The following is a 16,830-nucleotide window of genomic DNA, read 5'->3' on the forward strand; positions in this document are numbered from 1 at the left end:
ATTAGGTCTACCACAAGATACTACTTAGGTTTAAGCCTCTGTACGGGGCACACACTAGTGTGAACCTAAATAGTGTTATTCTTTAAACTTTTATGGAGCATAACCTTAAATCACGAGTGTTTGGATTAACAACAGATAATATATCTAATAATAAGACCTTAGTAGATTCTCTTTAACAAACTCTATTAAACAGTATTATTATTACCCGGATTCCATGCCTTGCTCATGTTATTTAGCTTAGCCTTAACCAGCTTCTTAATCGTATTAAGGCAGTTCTACTAAATAATTCTGCTATAATAAAATAGATAAAAAAGTAATTAAGATTAGCCTAAGCAAACGCGCAGCACTAAAGACAAGAGATATCTTATACCTTAAATAAGGTCCGCTATCTTATAATCTATATAAATGCAAGTCCTCAGTGCCGGGAGACATTTTATAATCTCTAGATATTAAGTGTGAAACTAGTGCCTATCTAAGATATAAGAACTTAATAAAATTTAATATTTCTAATACTTTGTCAGGCAAAACGTCTATACAGTATTTTTGTACTGTTTTATGCGGAGTATAACTGCGAAAAGATATTACTTCAGGAAGAGGAGTAGCGCCAGATTAACTATCTTCTTTATATTACTAAGCCATTCTTTAACTATATAACTTAACTATTAAAGACTTAAGACATTATAGCGCATTATATGTTTAAGATTTATAATAAACTTTTTAAGCACCTTAAGCAGTTAATAAAGCAGCTATAATAAAAATATACTCCGTGGAAATAATAAATACTTCATGTACTAGAGGCTGGTCGGATAAAGCTTAATAAGTATTACTTTCAAACTAATTATATCCAAGGGCATATTTACGTAATCAGTACAATATTAGTACTAGTAAATAAGTTCAAATTCTTCCTTACAAAGGATTAAGATCAGAAATAGCGCGATATCTATTATAAGTCCTTCTAACGGGCTCTTATTCCATATTAAAAGTAGCTTTCAACTTATAACCAGTCTTTAGACAGGTCTTACTTAACAGCCCGGCTAAGCTCAAAGCTTAATAAAATGCTAGATAAAAGTGAGGCACAGCCAAATACAGTAACTGACGAAATAACCTAATACCTTAATAACAGTGCGTTTAAACTAAGTCTTCGCTAAAATATACTAACTAGTTAATAGATATTATTCTTATTACACCTCTTATATTCTAGAGAGAGCACCAAACTCGCTTTCCAGCAATTACTACCCTTGCGCGGGATATACTCTCCTTCCCTGCAACTAGCGCAGGAGTTAAACAGCTCTTTAATACTACTCAGGATATCTGTTATTATTATTAAAGGAGAATAAAATCACAGATAATTAAAAAGTTAATACTATTTTTTTGTATATCAAGATTTAATATGGAAGAGCAGGAGGCGAAGCTTCTTAAGAAATTCTTCTTTTATAAGGAAATAGAATCTATAAAAGAAAAGAAGGATGAATATTCTGATAAAATTAAAATAGATCTAATTAATAATACTAAAGAGCAGGATACTATAATTAATAATAAAATAAGGCTAGATAAGGTAGATGAGGTATATAAGATGGGTAAAGCCTAAATACTGCTGTTTAGGAACAACACCCAGATATAGGTGTTAGGACGGAAGCGTAAGAGCCGCGATAATAATATCTTTAAGTATTATTAGTTAGATATCGGCCGCAGATAAAAGTATATTATACTTTGTTTTTTAATTCTTTAATATATTTTAGTCTTTCAGTCTTTCTCGTTCTTGCTTCCTCCCGATTTAGTTATAAAGGAAATACTTAATATTACAAGTAAAAAATGCATAATTTATGTAGTCACGGGCCTTAGCATATATATTATATTTATAACCTAAGTTGGGGCCCCGGACCCAGGCTGGGTTACCTAACTTTAACCCGGACCCAACGCTGGGTCAGAGTCTTCGACCCAAAACCCAACCCAGCCCGGGTTGGGTCCGGGTTGGGTCCGGGTTATGTTGGGTTGTGCGGAAGTCTAATACTCCGGAATCAAGAATAAAACAGTTCTTTAAGGTTGGTTCCTGTTCTACGCTGAAAGCAAGCATTATAAAGTACTAATCTTAAAATCTACTATTAGATCCTCTCGTATTTTAATTAATAATTATTTCGATCTTTCTCCTATACATATTATTCTTTTTAATCACCTTCTTAATCTTGTCCTCTATCCCTTTTTTTAGCTTAAAATAATCCGGACAAATTAATGCATTAAAATACTAATATTTCTTAAAAAAATAATTCTTTCTACAGATACAGGTCTTTTATCCTTCCTGCGGTTAATCACTCTGACTATTAAATAAGACTATAACAAAATATTCGGGCGTTCTTTTCCTGACTCCCTCTCTCAGCAGGTGTTTCCTATATTTTGCGATAAAGTCTTAAAATAGCTAATCCTCTTATTTCGTATTATTTAACTCGAATTCCATCTAAAAGTTCGCGAATAATAAAGATACTACTTTAATAATATACAGGAAATCCCTCCGGATATATTTATCTCTGCTCTCTAATAAGTTCTATCTTTTCAAAGCAATATAGGCGTGGTTAAAATCATCAAGCTATACCTCCACTTTTCCTTTCTTTAAAGATTAATCTTTAATCAAGATATATCTGGCTTAATCCTTTTCTTCGAGATATCTGTCTGACGCTTTATACTAAATACGCAGGGCCTTAATCATCTCACCTTTCTTCTTACCTTAAAAAAAAAAACAGAGATCTTATTATAATTATCTCCCGGATCATCCGCTCTACTTTCACAATACTATTCATTTTCTGCTTCCAATCATCAATATCCTATTAAAAGATTCATATTATTATATCAATAATCTGCGTGAGCCTCAATAGCCTCATAAGATCATTGGAATACTCTTCAAGATCTAGATTAAAATATTCCCACACATCCAACAGCTTCACCATATATTCTATAGCTTCATACCAATCTTACCAATCATCTATCCCGGTAAGGATCTTTTTCACCTTCATAACACTATCCATATCATTCTCAGAGGACATTTTCGCTCAATATAAGTTAATCCTGCTTTCTTTTCAATACTTTCGGTATTCATATGGCCACTCAATATAGTCCTTCATTCAATATCTTAATAATTCGCTTTACAATTCTACTAAACCGCTATAAATCACTCTGAGGTGGAATTCGGATAGGTTTAACAAAAATAATAATAAAATCGCTCAATTCCTGAGTATAACCGGGCTCATAACTGTGGCAGAAATTCAGTAGGATTTTATTCCACTACAGAAATAACTAATTCAATAAAATACTTCAATTCAAAACAAACAATTTCATTGGCTATAAAGGAATAACAATTTCGCGTGTTAAAACAATTAATAACTCTCCCTCTTCTTATCTCTATTAAAGCAATTTTCAGGGCTATTTATATCACTTTCTCAGGGGTTAAATCGATGAAAAGATCCTTGTTTTATGACCTCATTTCATTACGCGGCAAATTGCGTGATTTCGGACATTTAAATAAGCGAGGCGATGATTGACTAATCAAGCGCTCCACTACCCGAACTGCAACAACAAGGCTCCCAATGTCCACGTGAGAATCTGTAGAGCAGCTGTCGTTGAGGCTGATGGACGGGTAATCCCGCGGATCTCCTCGAGCCTTGATGCGGCTACAGCATTGAGGGCGCTGTTTAGGGGGCAAATTGTTGGGCCACCTGGACTTGGGGCCAAACAGCAAGTTGAAACTTGAATCATCTTGTGTCAGCATCTAGGGGATGGTCAAAAGGATAATTGTTCTAGCTTGACATATTTTCAAAGCAATAAAAGGGAGAGCGTATCTACGCGGATGCTGTCGCGAGTGGCAACATATAATTCAGGCAGCAGGGCAGCGAGGCAGCGAGGCCTAGACTCTCGGACCTTCCGGATGCGGCTAGCGCTATTCTGACCGTTTTGGGACGGTGGCGACTGTCCACTTTCTGCCTCAGGCACCAGTCTGTCAGTCTCCCTGTTCCCTGCAGGACCTCAAAGCTCTGCTTTCTTTCCGATTCCGGGATCTCGTCGACCTGATTCAAGCAAGATGAAATCCACATGACAATTTATCCCGTTGTTTGTCCACGTGAAATCTCCGGAGTGAATCGTCAAGAAATCGACACTATGCAACCCCAAATCCTGCATAAAACCTCCGACCGTCAAGCAGCCAGACGCCACATATTCGAACCCGGATAGGGAGAAGGGCCAAAACCTGGCATTCCTGGACAACGCTCGTCCCACAAGTTCGCCACCGGGAGTACCATGATATTAAGACGTACTTCTGTCCCCAACCCCAAACAGTAGTCAACGTCTCAAAACCAGTTGCGGCGGGTTCCCAACACGGGCCAGCGATGATGAGATGGAGGACGGTTCCGGCATGATCGGCCTGCTTCCAAACCAATCACGGCCCCTCAACGGCTGAGGAACGTTCGATCAGGATCCTGGCCATTATTATCTAATCGCTGATCGACGGATCCGCCTCGTTTTCCTGTCCGAACCCCTGCCGCCATGTTCTGGACCTGTCTGCTGCGACCGTTGGTCTGGTTATCGCATTGCCTGGGGAGAAGTGCCGACCGAGGAGGGACGCTCACAGGAGGAGGATGAAGGATGTCTCACTGACTGGGTCTGTAGGAGACTCCTCCCAGTTGGAGAGCCAAAGCAGCCGGTAGAATAGAGTGAAAAGTGTCGGGGGGAGTCCCTCCCCGGAAACTTTAGCGTTGCCAGTGGCATCAACCACCACAACCACCACAACGGAGGTGGGCAATCCCGAGGCGGGACCAGGCGATGGGATTGAGTTGAAGCTGGAGCAGCCAACGTCACGTCGGCCCTCGGCGTTTGCAACGACGTTTGCCAGGACGACAGACTGCGGGATACAATGACGTGGGGAGATCCACCCGCGCAAGCTTTCCGGCGTCATTCTCCGCCCAATCACTGGCCATCGCGATGTGTCCATGCCGCAAGTCTATGACGGATACAACTTCCAGCTGGCGGTGACTGGCAGCCCACTGCTGTTTGGACTTCCTCATTGTTCCAGCCCGATGAATGTTATTTATACGGGGGCGACCGTCGCTAGCTGACGCTTGCGTTGTCTAGACTTTGGGTCTTGCTGCTACACTGCTGGCGAATCCATACTACTACTTCGCTTCCTCCACACTGCTCTCGTCCCTGTTCTCCGTGGACAAACGATATTTGACAACGGCTTTTTCGACAGCCGTATTACACGATAAAATCTAAAATATGTCCGCCGACCTCCTCTACGCCACTGGCCCCGGCCCCGACATCCTCTCTGCCGCTGATCCTACCACCGATTCCTCCCCCATCTTCTTCAACAACCCTTTCGCACCACAATGGCTCGAAATACCTGCTTCTGTTGAAGGTGCTGACCAGAGCTTCGAGTCCTTATGGCCATCTGCCTCGTGGCCTGCCAAACCCACCCGTCAGCAACCGCCCTTCGACGAGCCGACATCCATCCAACCACCGGCCCCGAAGCGATCAGGCCGACGCAGCGGCTCTTCCAGACTCAAGAGCAACGCCAACAAAGAAGAACGGGAAAAGCGGGAGAAATTCCTCGAACGAAACCGCATGGCCGCCAGCAAATGCCGACAGAAGAAGCGACAAAACACCGAGCGCCTGCAGAGCCAATTCCAAGTGGCCGCGGAGAAGAAGGCACGGCTCGAGGCCGAAGTGGCCCAGCTCCACGGGGAGGTCTTATGCCTGAAGGATGAACTCCTGCGACACTCGCAGTGCGATGACCAGGCCATCAAGAATTACCTTCAGCAGATGGTCAGCCATGTGACGCACCAGGAGGAGCCGATCCTGCGGACGCCAGAGTTGAGCCCGCCCTCGGACCCGCTGTCCTCGTCGCCCAATACTTCGATCGCTACGCAGAAGTCGGCGGGATTTGATTTTGACCTCGACGGGTCGCTGGACATGTCGGACGAGGCGAAGCAAGAGCTTGAGACCGCTCGTCGAGACTCCGAACAGAGTTTGCTGAGCACGACCTGCACGTTGTTCTCGGATGCCAGCATCGAAGATATGGTCGATTTTGCTTGATTCGTGCCGGACTATCTTCTTTCCTTCTCTATTAATAATTCTACACTTGTAAATATTTGGGAACGGCGTTCCTTGACACGCAGCTATGCCCTCGTTACGAAAAGCTACGGAAGCGATCTACTTATATCGGTCGGGTTGGCGTTTGGGAGGAAATTGCTGGGTTTGCTATTACTTACGACGAGCGTGCTGCACATACTCTTTCTTTCTCTTGATCGCTACCTTTAGTTGCTAAATAACTATAATCAATCCGGGGTTCTATCCTGGCTCTTTTGAACCCGCCTCACTCCGAATGCCAAACTCTACACCTCCCCACCGCAGTCAGAATATATACCTCCCGCAAATCAGCACTTCCGCCCACCCACACTGCCATGCGCCAAAAATAAAAAACAAACGCCATGGCACCGGCTCACCCACGGATCGTCTTCCGGGAACTGATCGTCTGACACCCGCTCGTCGTCGGAAACGATCGACGCCGCGCCACACGGTCCGTTCGTCGGGCTGATCCGGGCATATCTCGGACTGTTTTCTTTTTCTTGTTAGTATTGGAGGGAGGGTATAAGACGGTTATGCGTATCAGTCAGCATCCAATGGGGTGATAGCTCAGTTGGGAGAGCGCACGACTGAAGTTACTCGGTCATTTCAAAGTCAGGAATCTGGCAATCGTGAGGTCACCGGTTCAATCCCGGTTCATCCCATCCTTCTTTTTTGTTTTTTCTCTTTCGTTTTGGCTTTCTTTGTTTCTAGGAGGACGAGACGGGAAGTGGGGTTTGCTTTTAGCGTGAGAGTTCAGGGAATCAGGGCAGAAAGTGCTAGCTGTACATACAGGAAGAATTCTATCTATCCATGACTTACACCTACTCTCCTTCTATGAAAATATATATTCAATGAAGTTAGGAACATCATATACTATAGGAACAAGAACAACATACCATCTTAACTACAACTTGATTAATTTATATCAGGTGAAAGCCAGTGAGTGTAAAAAACACCCATATTTAGCTACACTTAAGCAAAGAAAGCTATGCTGATATGTATTTTGTTATTCTTAACAAAACATCTCGTGCACGGTAGAGAAAATACAACAATGAAGACATCGAGGCTTTTAAAAGCAACACCCAAGTCACTATATACAGATAGTGCATGTAAGATATCATAAATCTCCTCTTCTACTCCTACATAAGCGAGGCGGTTTGCGAGTGTTTTACGAGCGACTATTTTATTATCACGATTCCTCGGCTTTGAGGCATTTACTTCCTACAAAGAGAGTCATGAAATGCATAAAACTGCAGTCTTCTGATGACGGAAACCCCCAAATTGATGTTATCTTTTAATTTTCAGAGGAACCGGTTGGTTCGGCCGCTACGGTCAGGCTGGATGTGTGAAGTCGCCAATGATATCCCCACTCACGCCGTAGCGGCCGAGACTGGATGTGGGTCTTGTCTGTATCCATCTAGACGTGGTTATGGGAGAAATAAATTTGACCTCCCGATTTATCATTCATTGTGATTTTCGTAAACTATCCCTCTGATTTCAATAATAGCCCTTGCAGCGAGCTCGGTTGCTACATTAGAGAAGTGTCAAGAAACCCCGTTGTATTGGGAGCTTGTGATCGGCGTGACAATGCACATAAACGGTGACAGACAGACCATGCCCGTGGCAAACTCGAGAGTTGAGAAAGACAGTCTCGGTCAATTGGAACTATCAGCTGATGTGCTATACGGCATCAACACCCACCGATCGCTTGCGAACTTCCCCCTCTCCGGTCGTTCAATCACAACATGGCCGGACTTCATCTATGCATTTGCCACAGTGAAACAGGCGACAGCGCTTGCAAATCTTGAAATCGGTTGTCTTACAGCGGAGCAGGCAGATGCTATTTCGGCGGCCTGTGAAGAAATCAAGATCGGCAAACACGACGCACATCTTGTCGTTGATATGCTCGAAGGCTCGGGTGGCACGTCGACCAACATGAACATGAACGAGGTGATTGCGAACATCGCCGCCAAATCCGCTGGTCGGGCGCTCTCCGATTACAGCTTTGTTCATCCAAACGATCACGTCAACCTGGGACAGTCGACAAACGATGTAGTTCCAACCGCTATGAAACTGGCTGCTTATCGTGCAATGGCAGAGCCTCTCCACAACCTTCGCAAGCTGGCGGTCGCACTCTCGACCAAGTGCGAAGAATACAAATCGATCTTTCGCCTAGGGAGAACTTGCCTTCAAGACGCGCAGCCCATGACCCTCGGCCAGGCATTTGGAGGCTACGAAGCAGTCGTCCAGCGACACGCAGACCACCTCGATGCAATTCGCCAGCAGCTCTTGACCGTCCCCTTAGGAGCCACAGCTATTGGAACCGGTTTTGGATCCCAACCAGGGTATAAAGCCGCTGTATTCCGGCATCTATCCTCTCTATTCAACACCAAGGTCCACCCTACTAGTAACGCATTTGACGGCATGCAAAACATGGACACCTGCGCCCGTCTTTCAGGAGAGTTACGCAACACCGCCAACACTCTCTGGAAGATCGCCAACGACCTGATTATACTATCGTCCGGACCCAACGGTGGAATCAACGAGATCACGCTGCCCTCCGTCCAGGCCGGATCGTCAATTATGCCCGGGAAAGTGAACCCAGTGATTCCCATCGCGGTCTGTCAAGTCGCCTTGGCGATTACGGGTAACGACACGGCAATTGCGATGGGATGCCAGCAAGGCTTGCTCGAGATCAATCACTTTGAACTGCTTGTGTGCGACCGTCTTCTTGATAGTATTCGGCTACTGGGCGGCGCTGCGGATATTTTTGCTCGTCGATGCATCGACGGGATACTTGCGAATGAAGATGTCTCGCGCGAGCATTTGCTCGCGTCTAGCGCGTTGGCTACGGCGCTGGTGCCGGCGTTGGGCTATGCGCAGGTTTCGAGCATTGTTCGGGAAGCTTTGGCGGAGGAAAGGCCTTTCCTGGATGTTGTGGTGGAGCAGGGGTTGCTCACGAAGGATGAGATCATGGGAATTGTTCAACGGTCGGCTCATGGTGACAGTGTTTGAATAGAAGAGGAAACGGCGTGCCAAGGGCTCTGTGATTGAAATAGGGCGCCATGGGTACTGCTAGGGGACTTGAGCTGCAGAGACATTATATAAATGGCCTTCTGACTATCCTAGATCCATGCTAGGGTCGACAACAGTTCAAGGCGTGAATTAACGAATTAGCAGTGTGAATAATACAGTAGTTGATTGACGAACGTTCCATTGATTTAGAGAGCTGATTGATTCTAGTAACTTTCTTATGGGAGATTTCGTAACAAAAGTCAAATATGCAAGATAGCGATAACTCGGAGTCCATCATGCGGAGAGACAGAAAAGTGTATTGTTTAATCACGATCATTATCCAAAGACCGGAAAATATCTGGACAGAAAAACCACCTCGCTGAAGGAATCAGAGCAGTAGAAAATTTTTAAAAACACCGTAAACTTAAAAGACATCGGCTTATGTCAAAGGAAAGCACCGTAAGATGGGAGGGCAATCTCATATGAAGGGCTCAAAACATATTGATTCTGGGACTGGGGTATTGAGACGATCGCCCAACAATTGATCTAGATTCCACCATGCTCCGAAAAACACTATAAGAGATAGCGGAAGCCGCCAACAGTTCCCTCTTCAACATCTCTTCTCTCGAGCTGCTTGTTAAGTCTCTGCAGAAGGAGTCGAAAAGCAGTCGCGGTAAATATCGAGAGCAACGAAGTACCTGCGTTTACACTCATAGCCAGAATAAAACGAGGAGCATCGCTGTCTGGATAGAGATAGGGGGTGTATATAGACGAGCAATTAGCAATCGCATTTACCAAGGCAATAGCAGCAGCTTTTTTTGCCGATGGCTTCGGGATAGTATTGGAGACCCAGGCGATACCAATGATGAACGCTGTATACACCCCTGGCAGCATGATCATCATCGCAAAATACCTCGCCCCGATGCTCGTAGTAGCTGCTGAGATGATGAAGCCCGCGATAGAGATCCACAAGGGCAGGGTGAAATGAAGATATCGCTCTCCAGTTCGGTCCGCATTTCGGGAAACAGCCATAGCGACGATGCAGGAGAGTATATACGGCGGTACCGTGAGGAGGAGCGTATGGATCCGATCCTTTCCAAGGCTCCCAACCACAGTGGGAAAGAAGTTGTTGATTGTGCCGCTAGAAACGGCACCAAAGTTGAGAATCACAAGCAGCCAGGTCTTCCAATCGACTACACAGTCTTTCAAGCCGTTGATTAAGCTTGTATCCTCTGCAGAGTCCCATTCTTCCTGTCCGGTCTCTTTTGCCAGCCGCCAAATTGCGAGCTCTTTTTGTTGCGCGGATATGCCCCTTGTATTGTGGGGGAAATTGGGTAAAACAAAGTAAGCAGTAAAGTCAATAACCACCGTGATTGATCCCTATGTGATAGAAGATGAGCTGTTGACCAGAGATAGCAGCATGACTTTGGCAGAGCCACATACTTTGATTATGAAGATCCATCTCCATGCGAGAAGCCCTTTCACTCTATCTTTCTTTAGTCCGTAGTCATAGTATCGAGGAAGGATCGTGACTCACCCATCCATGCCATCATTAATACCGGCAGCAATAAGCCCAGAGAATGCACCGGCGAGAAGAGAGCCGCAGTAGAGAATGGCGGTGCGCAAGGAAAGTTCTTCCCGAGTATACCACGCACTCAATGTTACCATGCAGCCTGGCTGCTGCAATATCAGCAAGAAATCGGAGAAATATGATCTGAGTCCATATACTGACAAAGTATGCTGCTTCAACAAAACCAAGGATGAATCTGGACCAGTACTGTTAGACAAGTAAGATAATGACTGTTCGAAGAACACCTTACCGACATGCCACCAGGCCACCGTAGTTTTGAACTGCACCACTCACTCCGCATAAAATCCCCTGAATGCAATTATTAGGGAAGTTGATTCATATAGATTTTGTGTGTTTCGTACTTACCCATATTATCATGCATGTTGGAAGATAAAATGCAGGCTTTCCAATTTTGTTCAAGAATAGATTTGAAGGTACTTGCATGAGAATATAACTGAAAGAATCAGTGCGGCTCACTTGGCAAAAGTTCGAAAACATACCCCACAAATAGAATACTAATACAGGTCTGGAAGAATAAGTCAAAAGATTTTCTGCAAAAGCCGAAAGGATTAATATACCTGAAACTGAACAGACGTCAGATTGAGTTCCTGCGTGATACCGCTTAACTTGGCTGCTGCGATCGCATTTCTGGAAATATCATTAGCGCAATAACACCCAAAACATCTGAAGCAAAGCACCTGTCTAAATAATTCATGATATAAATCAAGACCAGCATAGGCATAAGCCGAAGGTCAAGCTTTCTAATCAAGGCCTTTTCCATTGCGCTTCTCTCTTGCTCTGTAGTGCCGTGAAGCGTCGGAGGCATCGGCAGAGTCGAACCCCCTGGACACCATTTTATCTTGTCCTCTGGGACTGTCTCGGGAGTTTTGGCATGTTCCGACTTGACTGCTGTCATAATGAAGAGTATTCAGTCAAGAATGCTTTGATTGACAGTCCAATTATTGTCGAGAAATGCGCGCCATATTTATAGTCTTTATCTAGTCCTCCAAGAACGCTGTTATCTTACCCTCTCCCACCTCCAACGTCTCCTATCTTACGGCTGATTCGGCTCTAAGATTTACCCCAGTTTTACGTCAATGCATTCGAGATAGCGTTTCCCCGCATGGAGTGCTTGAGGCTTGGAATGATAGCTGGTTGTAGCTGTCGGCCTCTACGGCTGCGTTCTTTTGTGACGATGCCGATAAAGAGAAATGCCCCACTTTGGACGCGGCATCCAATAGACCTTTGGCTTTTAATCCCGTAGTGGCCGAAGCTGAACAAGTTGTGGACCCGATGGGAAAGATGCGATCGAAGGATGGGCCGTAGTCTCCGAAAATGCGGGGGGCTAAACATATTCACGCGTTTTCTGTAGAAGCTGTCAAAATCATGGAGATTTAAAGAAAATCGCATTGATAAGTATACACAGCTTTTGGGGCCGTTTAGGATAAGGGTGTTGATCGGTGAAATTCTCTTCCGAGCCTTGAATCCTCTTAATCTTATCCGGCTTCGGTTAGAGACAAAAATGGAGTCGCAAGTCTCACTCTGCCAACCCCACCGAGTCTTGAAGAGGCCAGCAACCCGAGCCCTGCCTGCTCAAACTATGGGACATGCCTCGCTTCAAAGGAAGATCCGTCAGCGCCTGTTATTACTGTCGGAGCCAGAAAGTTAAATGTAGCGGTGGTGAGCATGCTGGTTTTCGCGATTTGTGATCCGCTCTGACAGATTGAGCCACAGAACAGCCATGTGCAAGATGTATTTCAAGCAGGAAAGCCTGCATATTTCCATCTCGGGATAGGGTAATGACTGTCCCTGAAAGCTATGTGCGAAGGTTGGAGAGCGAAATCGCGCAGCTACGGCAGCCCAGTCGCGACAGCCAGAGAGTCGTGACTCAAGCGAGCTGCCAACTCACGACGCCATCGAGCAATGGAACCCCAGAGCAGACATTGCAAGAGCGATTGATCGAGAACTCAACAACTGAACATTTTGTACACAGGCTCAAAGGCGTGTACTCTAATTCTACCCAAGAGAACTCAGGGACTTCCCCCTTTCCCACGACACCGACCCCTGATGTAAACGAGTTTCATGACAATGAGATTCAGTCCACGGCATCTAAATACACCTACATTCCTCTTGAAGATGATAACAGCCGTATGTCAAGTCATGGCCTCCTTTTTGACCTCCATCTTACTATCGTAGGACCCAAGGTATTCGTCAAATTTCCACCGCACTCATACTCTCTCTATCTTCTGGGCCAGTTTGAATCTTTCATGGGTTCTGATTATCATTGGTATCGAAAGAAACGCTTTCGGGCTCGAATAGATAGCCTATATGACCCGTCACAATCACAGAAAATAGACAGAACATGGCTTTGCTGCTTTTCTGTAGTTCTGGCCCTTGGAGAGTCATATAATGACACTGTTTCGCCATCATTCCTGGTCGACAACCGAACAGGTATCTCCACAAATGACACTGCCACAGCGACCTTCGATCAAGTTACCCATCCGGGAATTGAACTCTTCAAACAAGGATTGCTCCTCCTACGACCATCCTACGAAGAGCCGACAATAGAGCAGGTCGAGGCCCTCAATCTCATTGTAAGTGTGTCGCCGACGAGTTGCACTGCTTTCAATCTAATTTCATATAGACATTCTACTGCTACTCGCTCAATCGACGAAGAACAGCTTATGCGTACGCCGGGATGGCTCTACGGTTGGCCAACCTCCTCGCGCTTTCAGAACCACAGACACACATGAGCCCATCGGAGCAGGAGCATCGCAAACGCGTCTGGTGGACGACGATTTGCATGGACGCAATGACTTGCATAGAGTTATCCCTGACACCAGCCCATGCATTAAACGACGACCGCATCGAATTTCCAGATAGCTCTCGATTATCTACTGAAGATGGGGAGGAATTCTCAGATTCTCAGTATCTCACCGCGCAGATCAAACTTTGCCGTATCAAATACCATATTGTCAAGACGGTTTCGGAGCTCCGTTTCGGAAGTCCTGGCGAGGCACAGGCGCTCATTGATCCCTGTTTACAGGCTTTGGACAACTGGAGACTGGAATTCTTGCCAACTTTGGAGTTCACCGAAGAAGGAGGGTTTTCTGACGAGACTCTTGCGTTCCCGCCCATGCGCACAACCGCATCTTTGCTGCTTCGCCATAACCAGGTAAGATACCCGCTTACAGGTTAAAAGGATGGCTGCTGATGAATCAGTGTTACATACTTCTTCTCCGCCCTTTGTTGTTGAAACAGCTTCATGACCTCGTCCATGAGAATGGCGCGTCAATGCCTCGCGATGATTTTGCAAGCACAAATACACAGTGCTTGCAGGCCGCAACAAATAGTACTCTGATCCAATTTGCTCTCTCGAAATGTCATAAAATAGGTAGGTTGCTTTATAGCCCTAGAAGCCATCATTTTCATCAACCTTCAAATCATTCCATAACTCTAACATTTGCACAGCGAAATTCGGATTCTGGGAGTCCCTTCACATATTTTCCAGCCTCACCGTGCATATAATCTCCAGATGTCTGATTGCGAAGAGACCCAGTGCTTTTGCTACTGTACGGGAAAATATCCCGTACGGCCCTGTCAGGAGCTTACTGGGGGAAATGGCTCGAGTCGGCAATGCAGCATCAAAGGACCACGAGAGAATGATTCACGACATAGAAAATCTATTCACGGAGACTCCATTCAATACAGGTCTTACGGAAGGAATCGAGGATCTGGTAGATTGGCCGGAATATATGAACACGGATAATGTGGCCTTTGGTTTCGATGACACGTTCCCTTCATTCGGCTGGTCGTAAATTAATATGCATCCCAGTGAAGGCTTTTCTACTACGATTTCATGACTCTATTTTCTCTTCTGCTTTCCACGTATGGTACTTTTAACGATAGTCTTTCCATCGAAATATACAGCATATTGCGATTGTCGCTCATCAAAGGGCACACAGGTCAAATACGTATTATCGGTTTCCAATATCCAAGAAACATCTAAATGAGCAAATATACAATATAAGCATGTCAAAACAATCTTACTTCGCCCTTGATTTCCTCCCCTCAACCACAATCACCGGTGTAATAGTAAGAACCAAAACCGCGACGACGACCGCAATCTGCGTCCCAAATACCGCGGCGATTCCGTTCCGCGCAATCCACGCCGGCTGGAAATATCCCACTGCGAAACCACTCGCCGTGCGCCAGGCGTTGATAATAGCCGAGACGACCGTGGCTTGGTCGGGGTATTTTTCGAGAGCGTATGCTGTGATTGACCTATTGTTTCATATTAGCATGTCTTAAATTACTTAGGGCAAGAGGTAAACTGACACAATACTTGAAATCATCCCGAAAACAACCATCAACCAACCGAACGCCAAGCCGATCCAGTGCTTATGGAAATGCAATGTCAAGCCGTAGGTGAGAAGGCCGCAGGCCATGACGCCGATCGCCACCCAGAGACCGTGGAGCCGGACCTCGGGATACCAGCTGCGCTGGGGATTGCGGGACTTGTGGATCCACTCGTTGAACCAGTAGCCGAAGGCGTAGCCTGCAGGGTTAAAGGGCATATGTTAGAGCATGGGGAGGGAGAGGTGATAAGGTATTCAGTTTACCGAGAAGACCGCCGATAATTGGAGCCCATCGTAAAGAGGCAGATTCGACGGTGTCGAAAAGATAGGGAGGTTGAGCAACGAATGTGGACACGGTGACGGTGATTCCTGGAAGTGTTTAGAAAGTCCGCCTGTTGGCCTTATTGCATGAGAGGTGTTTACCAATAGGCCAGCAAAAGTTAACCATTGTCGAAATTCCAGTCATAAGAAGCGGAAACTTGAAAATATAAACAACAAGCGTTTTGCTCCAGTACGCGATCGTCGAAAATACTGGCAAGTTGTGGTTTTTAATGCCGAGCATCGAAAGAATGCGAGAGTTACGTTGACATTCTTGGCCTCTGACGAAGTAAGTTTCGTATCCGAATAGGAAAATCAAAATAGTGGAAAGGCCGTAGAAGAGAGTCAGGATTCCGAAAGATGTCTTCCAGTCGCTTCCGGCACCGATATATCCTGCGATCGCAGGACCGAGGAAAGGTCCGATTAAAAATGTAGTTCCCCTGTATGGGGTGATTAGTATATTGGGAACAGCAGAAAGTTTATCACGCATCGGAAGTGAAAACGAAGTATTCGTACCAGATATTGATCATGTGAGGCCACTCTATGGCATTTGATCAGCACATAACCACCTCATCATGCACCCACAGATAACTAACCTTCAGGATCATACATATCGTGAATGATCGGAAGCCCAACAACTTGAGGAACGGTACCAAATAGCCCCTGCAGAGAGCGAAATGCGGTAAAGGTATCGTAGTTATTCGAGAGCGTAGCACCAAGCACCATGAACGTGGTGATGAATTGCGGCCATAGCCAAACGGGAAGGCTATTGACATTAGCAAGCCTCTCCGCAATCAACATATCACCCCAAACCATAACCTACCGACCGAAAGCTTCGATCAAGGGAATCGCCATTAATCCTCCAACTCCCTGTAGCAACATTCCGTAGTTCATACTGGTGGCCGAGTAGTTGACGCTTACGCCCCATTCCATAGCCTGAGGAACGATCAAAGTGGCGCCCCATGTCATTCCACTGTGATGGCATTTCAGTTGAGACCCAAAGTTATCTTAAATCGAGAGTCAACGTACCCATCAGCCAGGATAGAGCTCGACATTAATGACAAAAATACCAGGCGCTTTTTCCATGGACTCCAGTTCCGAGGATTACGTGCCTCATCTTCGGCGATACTGCTGTCAGCCACATCGTATCCTTTCTCTTGGACTAGAGTTTCGGCCTTCGAGGTCCGAGATGGTAACTCTTGCTCTGGTGATTCGGCCATCTTGGGCCAGATAAGACTGGCAATGACCTTTTAGTCCTCGTATTTAATTTTAACTTTTCAATCAAGGTTTCTGAAAACAGACCGAGAAAGGGGACAATATGGAGGGGAGAAAAACCAAAGCAACAAAAAAGACGGACAGTAGCGGAAGGAAGAAAAGGTTTCAAGGGGAACGGCGATAAATGAAAGCTACGTGGGCGACATGCATGCACCACGAACAGGAAATGGGCTCAATAAACGGCGAATT

General features: G+C 45.5%; 5 protein-coding genes and 1 non-coding gene across 6 annotated transcripts; 4 read left to right on the forward strand and 2 right to left on the reverse strand.

The window, feature by feature from the left end:
* Positions 1–5,077: 5,077 nt before the first annotated feature.
* On the forward strand, positions 5,078–6,397 carry P170DRAFT_431676 (bZIP transcription factor). Its single transcript, XM_024848094.1, has one exon. The coding sequence runs from the start codon at positions 5,257–5,259 to the stop codon at positions 6,070–6,072; it is 816 nt and encodes a 271-aa protein (XP_024709212.1). The 5' UTR covers positions 5,078–5,256; the 3' UTR covers positions 6,073–6,397.
* Positions 6,398–6,661: 264 nt separating this feature from the next.
* Positions 6,662–6,767, forward strand: P170DRAFT_t6. The gene has a single exon. It is a non-coding gene; the product is annotated as a tRNA-Phe (tRNA).
* Positions 6,768–7,610: 843 nt separating this feature from the next.
* Positions 7,611–9,162, forward strand: P170DRAFT_431677 (aspartate ammonia-lyase). Its single transcript, XM_024848095.1, has one exon. It carries the CDS (start codon positions 7,720–7,722, stop codon positions 9,118–9,120), a length of 1,401 nt encoding a protein of 466 aa, XP_024709213.1. The 5' UTR covers positions 7,611–7,719; the 3' UTR covers positions 9,121–9,162.
* A 531-nt stretch (positions 9,163–9,693) lies between these two features.
* On the reverse strand, positions 9,694–11,516 carry P170DRAFT_345268 (MFS general substrate transporter; the record flags this gene model as incomplete). Its single annotated transcript, XM_024843504.1, has 9 exons — positions 9,694–10,500; positions 10,564–10,606; positions 10,658–10,797; positions 10,853–10,897; positions 10,952–10,999; positions 11,057–11,144; positions 11,191–11,216; positions 11,269–11,338; positions 11,389–11,516. 9 exons carry the CDS (start codon positions 11,514–11,516, stop codon positions 9,694–9,696), a joined length of 1,395 nt encoding a protein of 464 aa, XP_024709214.1.
* A 973-nt stretch (positions 11,517–12,489) lies between these two features.
* On the forward strand, positions 12,490–14,508 carry P170DRAFT_469393 (fungal specific transcription factor domain-containing protein; the record flags this gene model as incomplete). The annotated part of the gene is made up of 5 exons (XM_024852627.1): positions 12,490–12,838; positions 12,887–13,284; positions 13,335–13,865; positions 13,913–14,084; positions 14,162–14,508. 5 exons carry the CDS (start codon positions 12,490–12,492, stop codon positions 14,506–14,508), a joined length of 1,797 nt encoding a protein of 598 aa, XP_024709215.1.
* Positions 14,509–14,736: 228 nt separating this feature from the next.
* On the reverse strand, positions 14,737–16,714 carry P170DRAFT_504791 (putative MFS transporter; the record flags this gene model as incomplete). The annotated part of the gene is made up of 8 exons (XM_024854231.1): positions 16,396–16,714; positions 16,190–16,339; positions 15,963–16,132; positions 15,883–15,907; positions 15,472–15,806; positions 15,313–15,417; positions 15,029–15,248; positions 14,737–14,974 (listed from the first exon to the last, which is right to left on the reverse strand). The coding sequence occupies exons 1-8, from the start codon at positions 16,584–16,586 to the stop codon at positions 14,737–14,739; spliced, it is 1,434 nt and encodes a 477-aa protein (XP_024709216.1). The 5' UTR covers positions 16,587–16,714.
* Positions 16,715–16,830: the final 116 nt, after the last annotated feature.

The sequence above is a fragment of the Aspergillus steynii genome, assembly GCF_002849105.1.
Source record: "Aspergillus steynii IBT 23096 chromosome Unknown P170scaffold_1, whole genome shotgun sequence".
Classification (NCBI taxonomy): domain Eukaryota; kingdom Fungi; phylum Ascomycota; class Eurotiomycetes; order Eurotiales; family Aspergillaceae; genus Aspergillus; species Aspergillus steynii.

Excerpts from the sequence above, each read along its gene's own strand:
- P170DRAFT_431676 (XM_024848094.1), top strand. The coding sequence starts at position 5,257 with ATGTCCGCCGACCTCCTCTACGCCACTGGCCCCGGCCCCGACATCCTC.
- P170DRAFT_431677 (XM_024848095.1), top strand. The coding sequence starts at position 7,720 with ATGCCCGTGGCAAACTCGAGAGTTGAGAAAGACAGTCTCGGTCAATTG.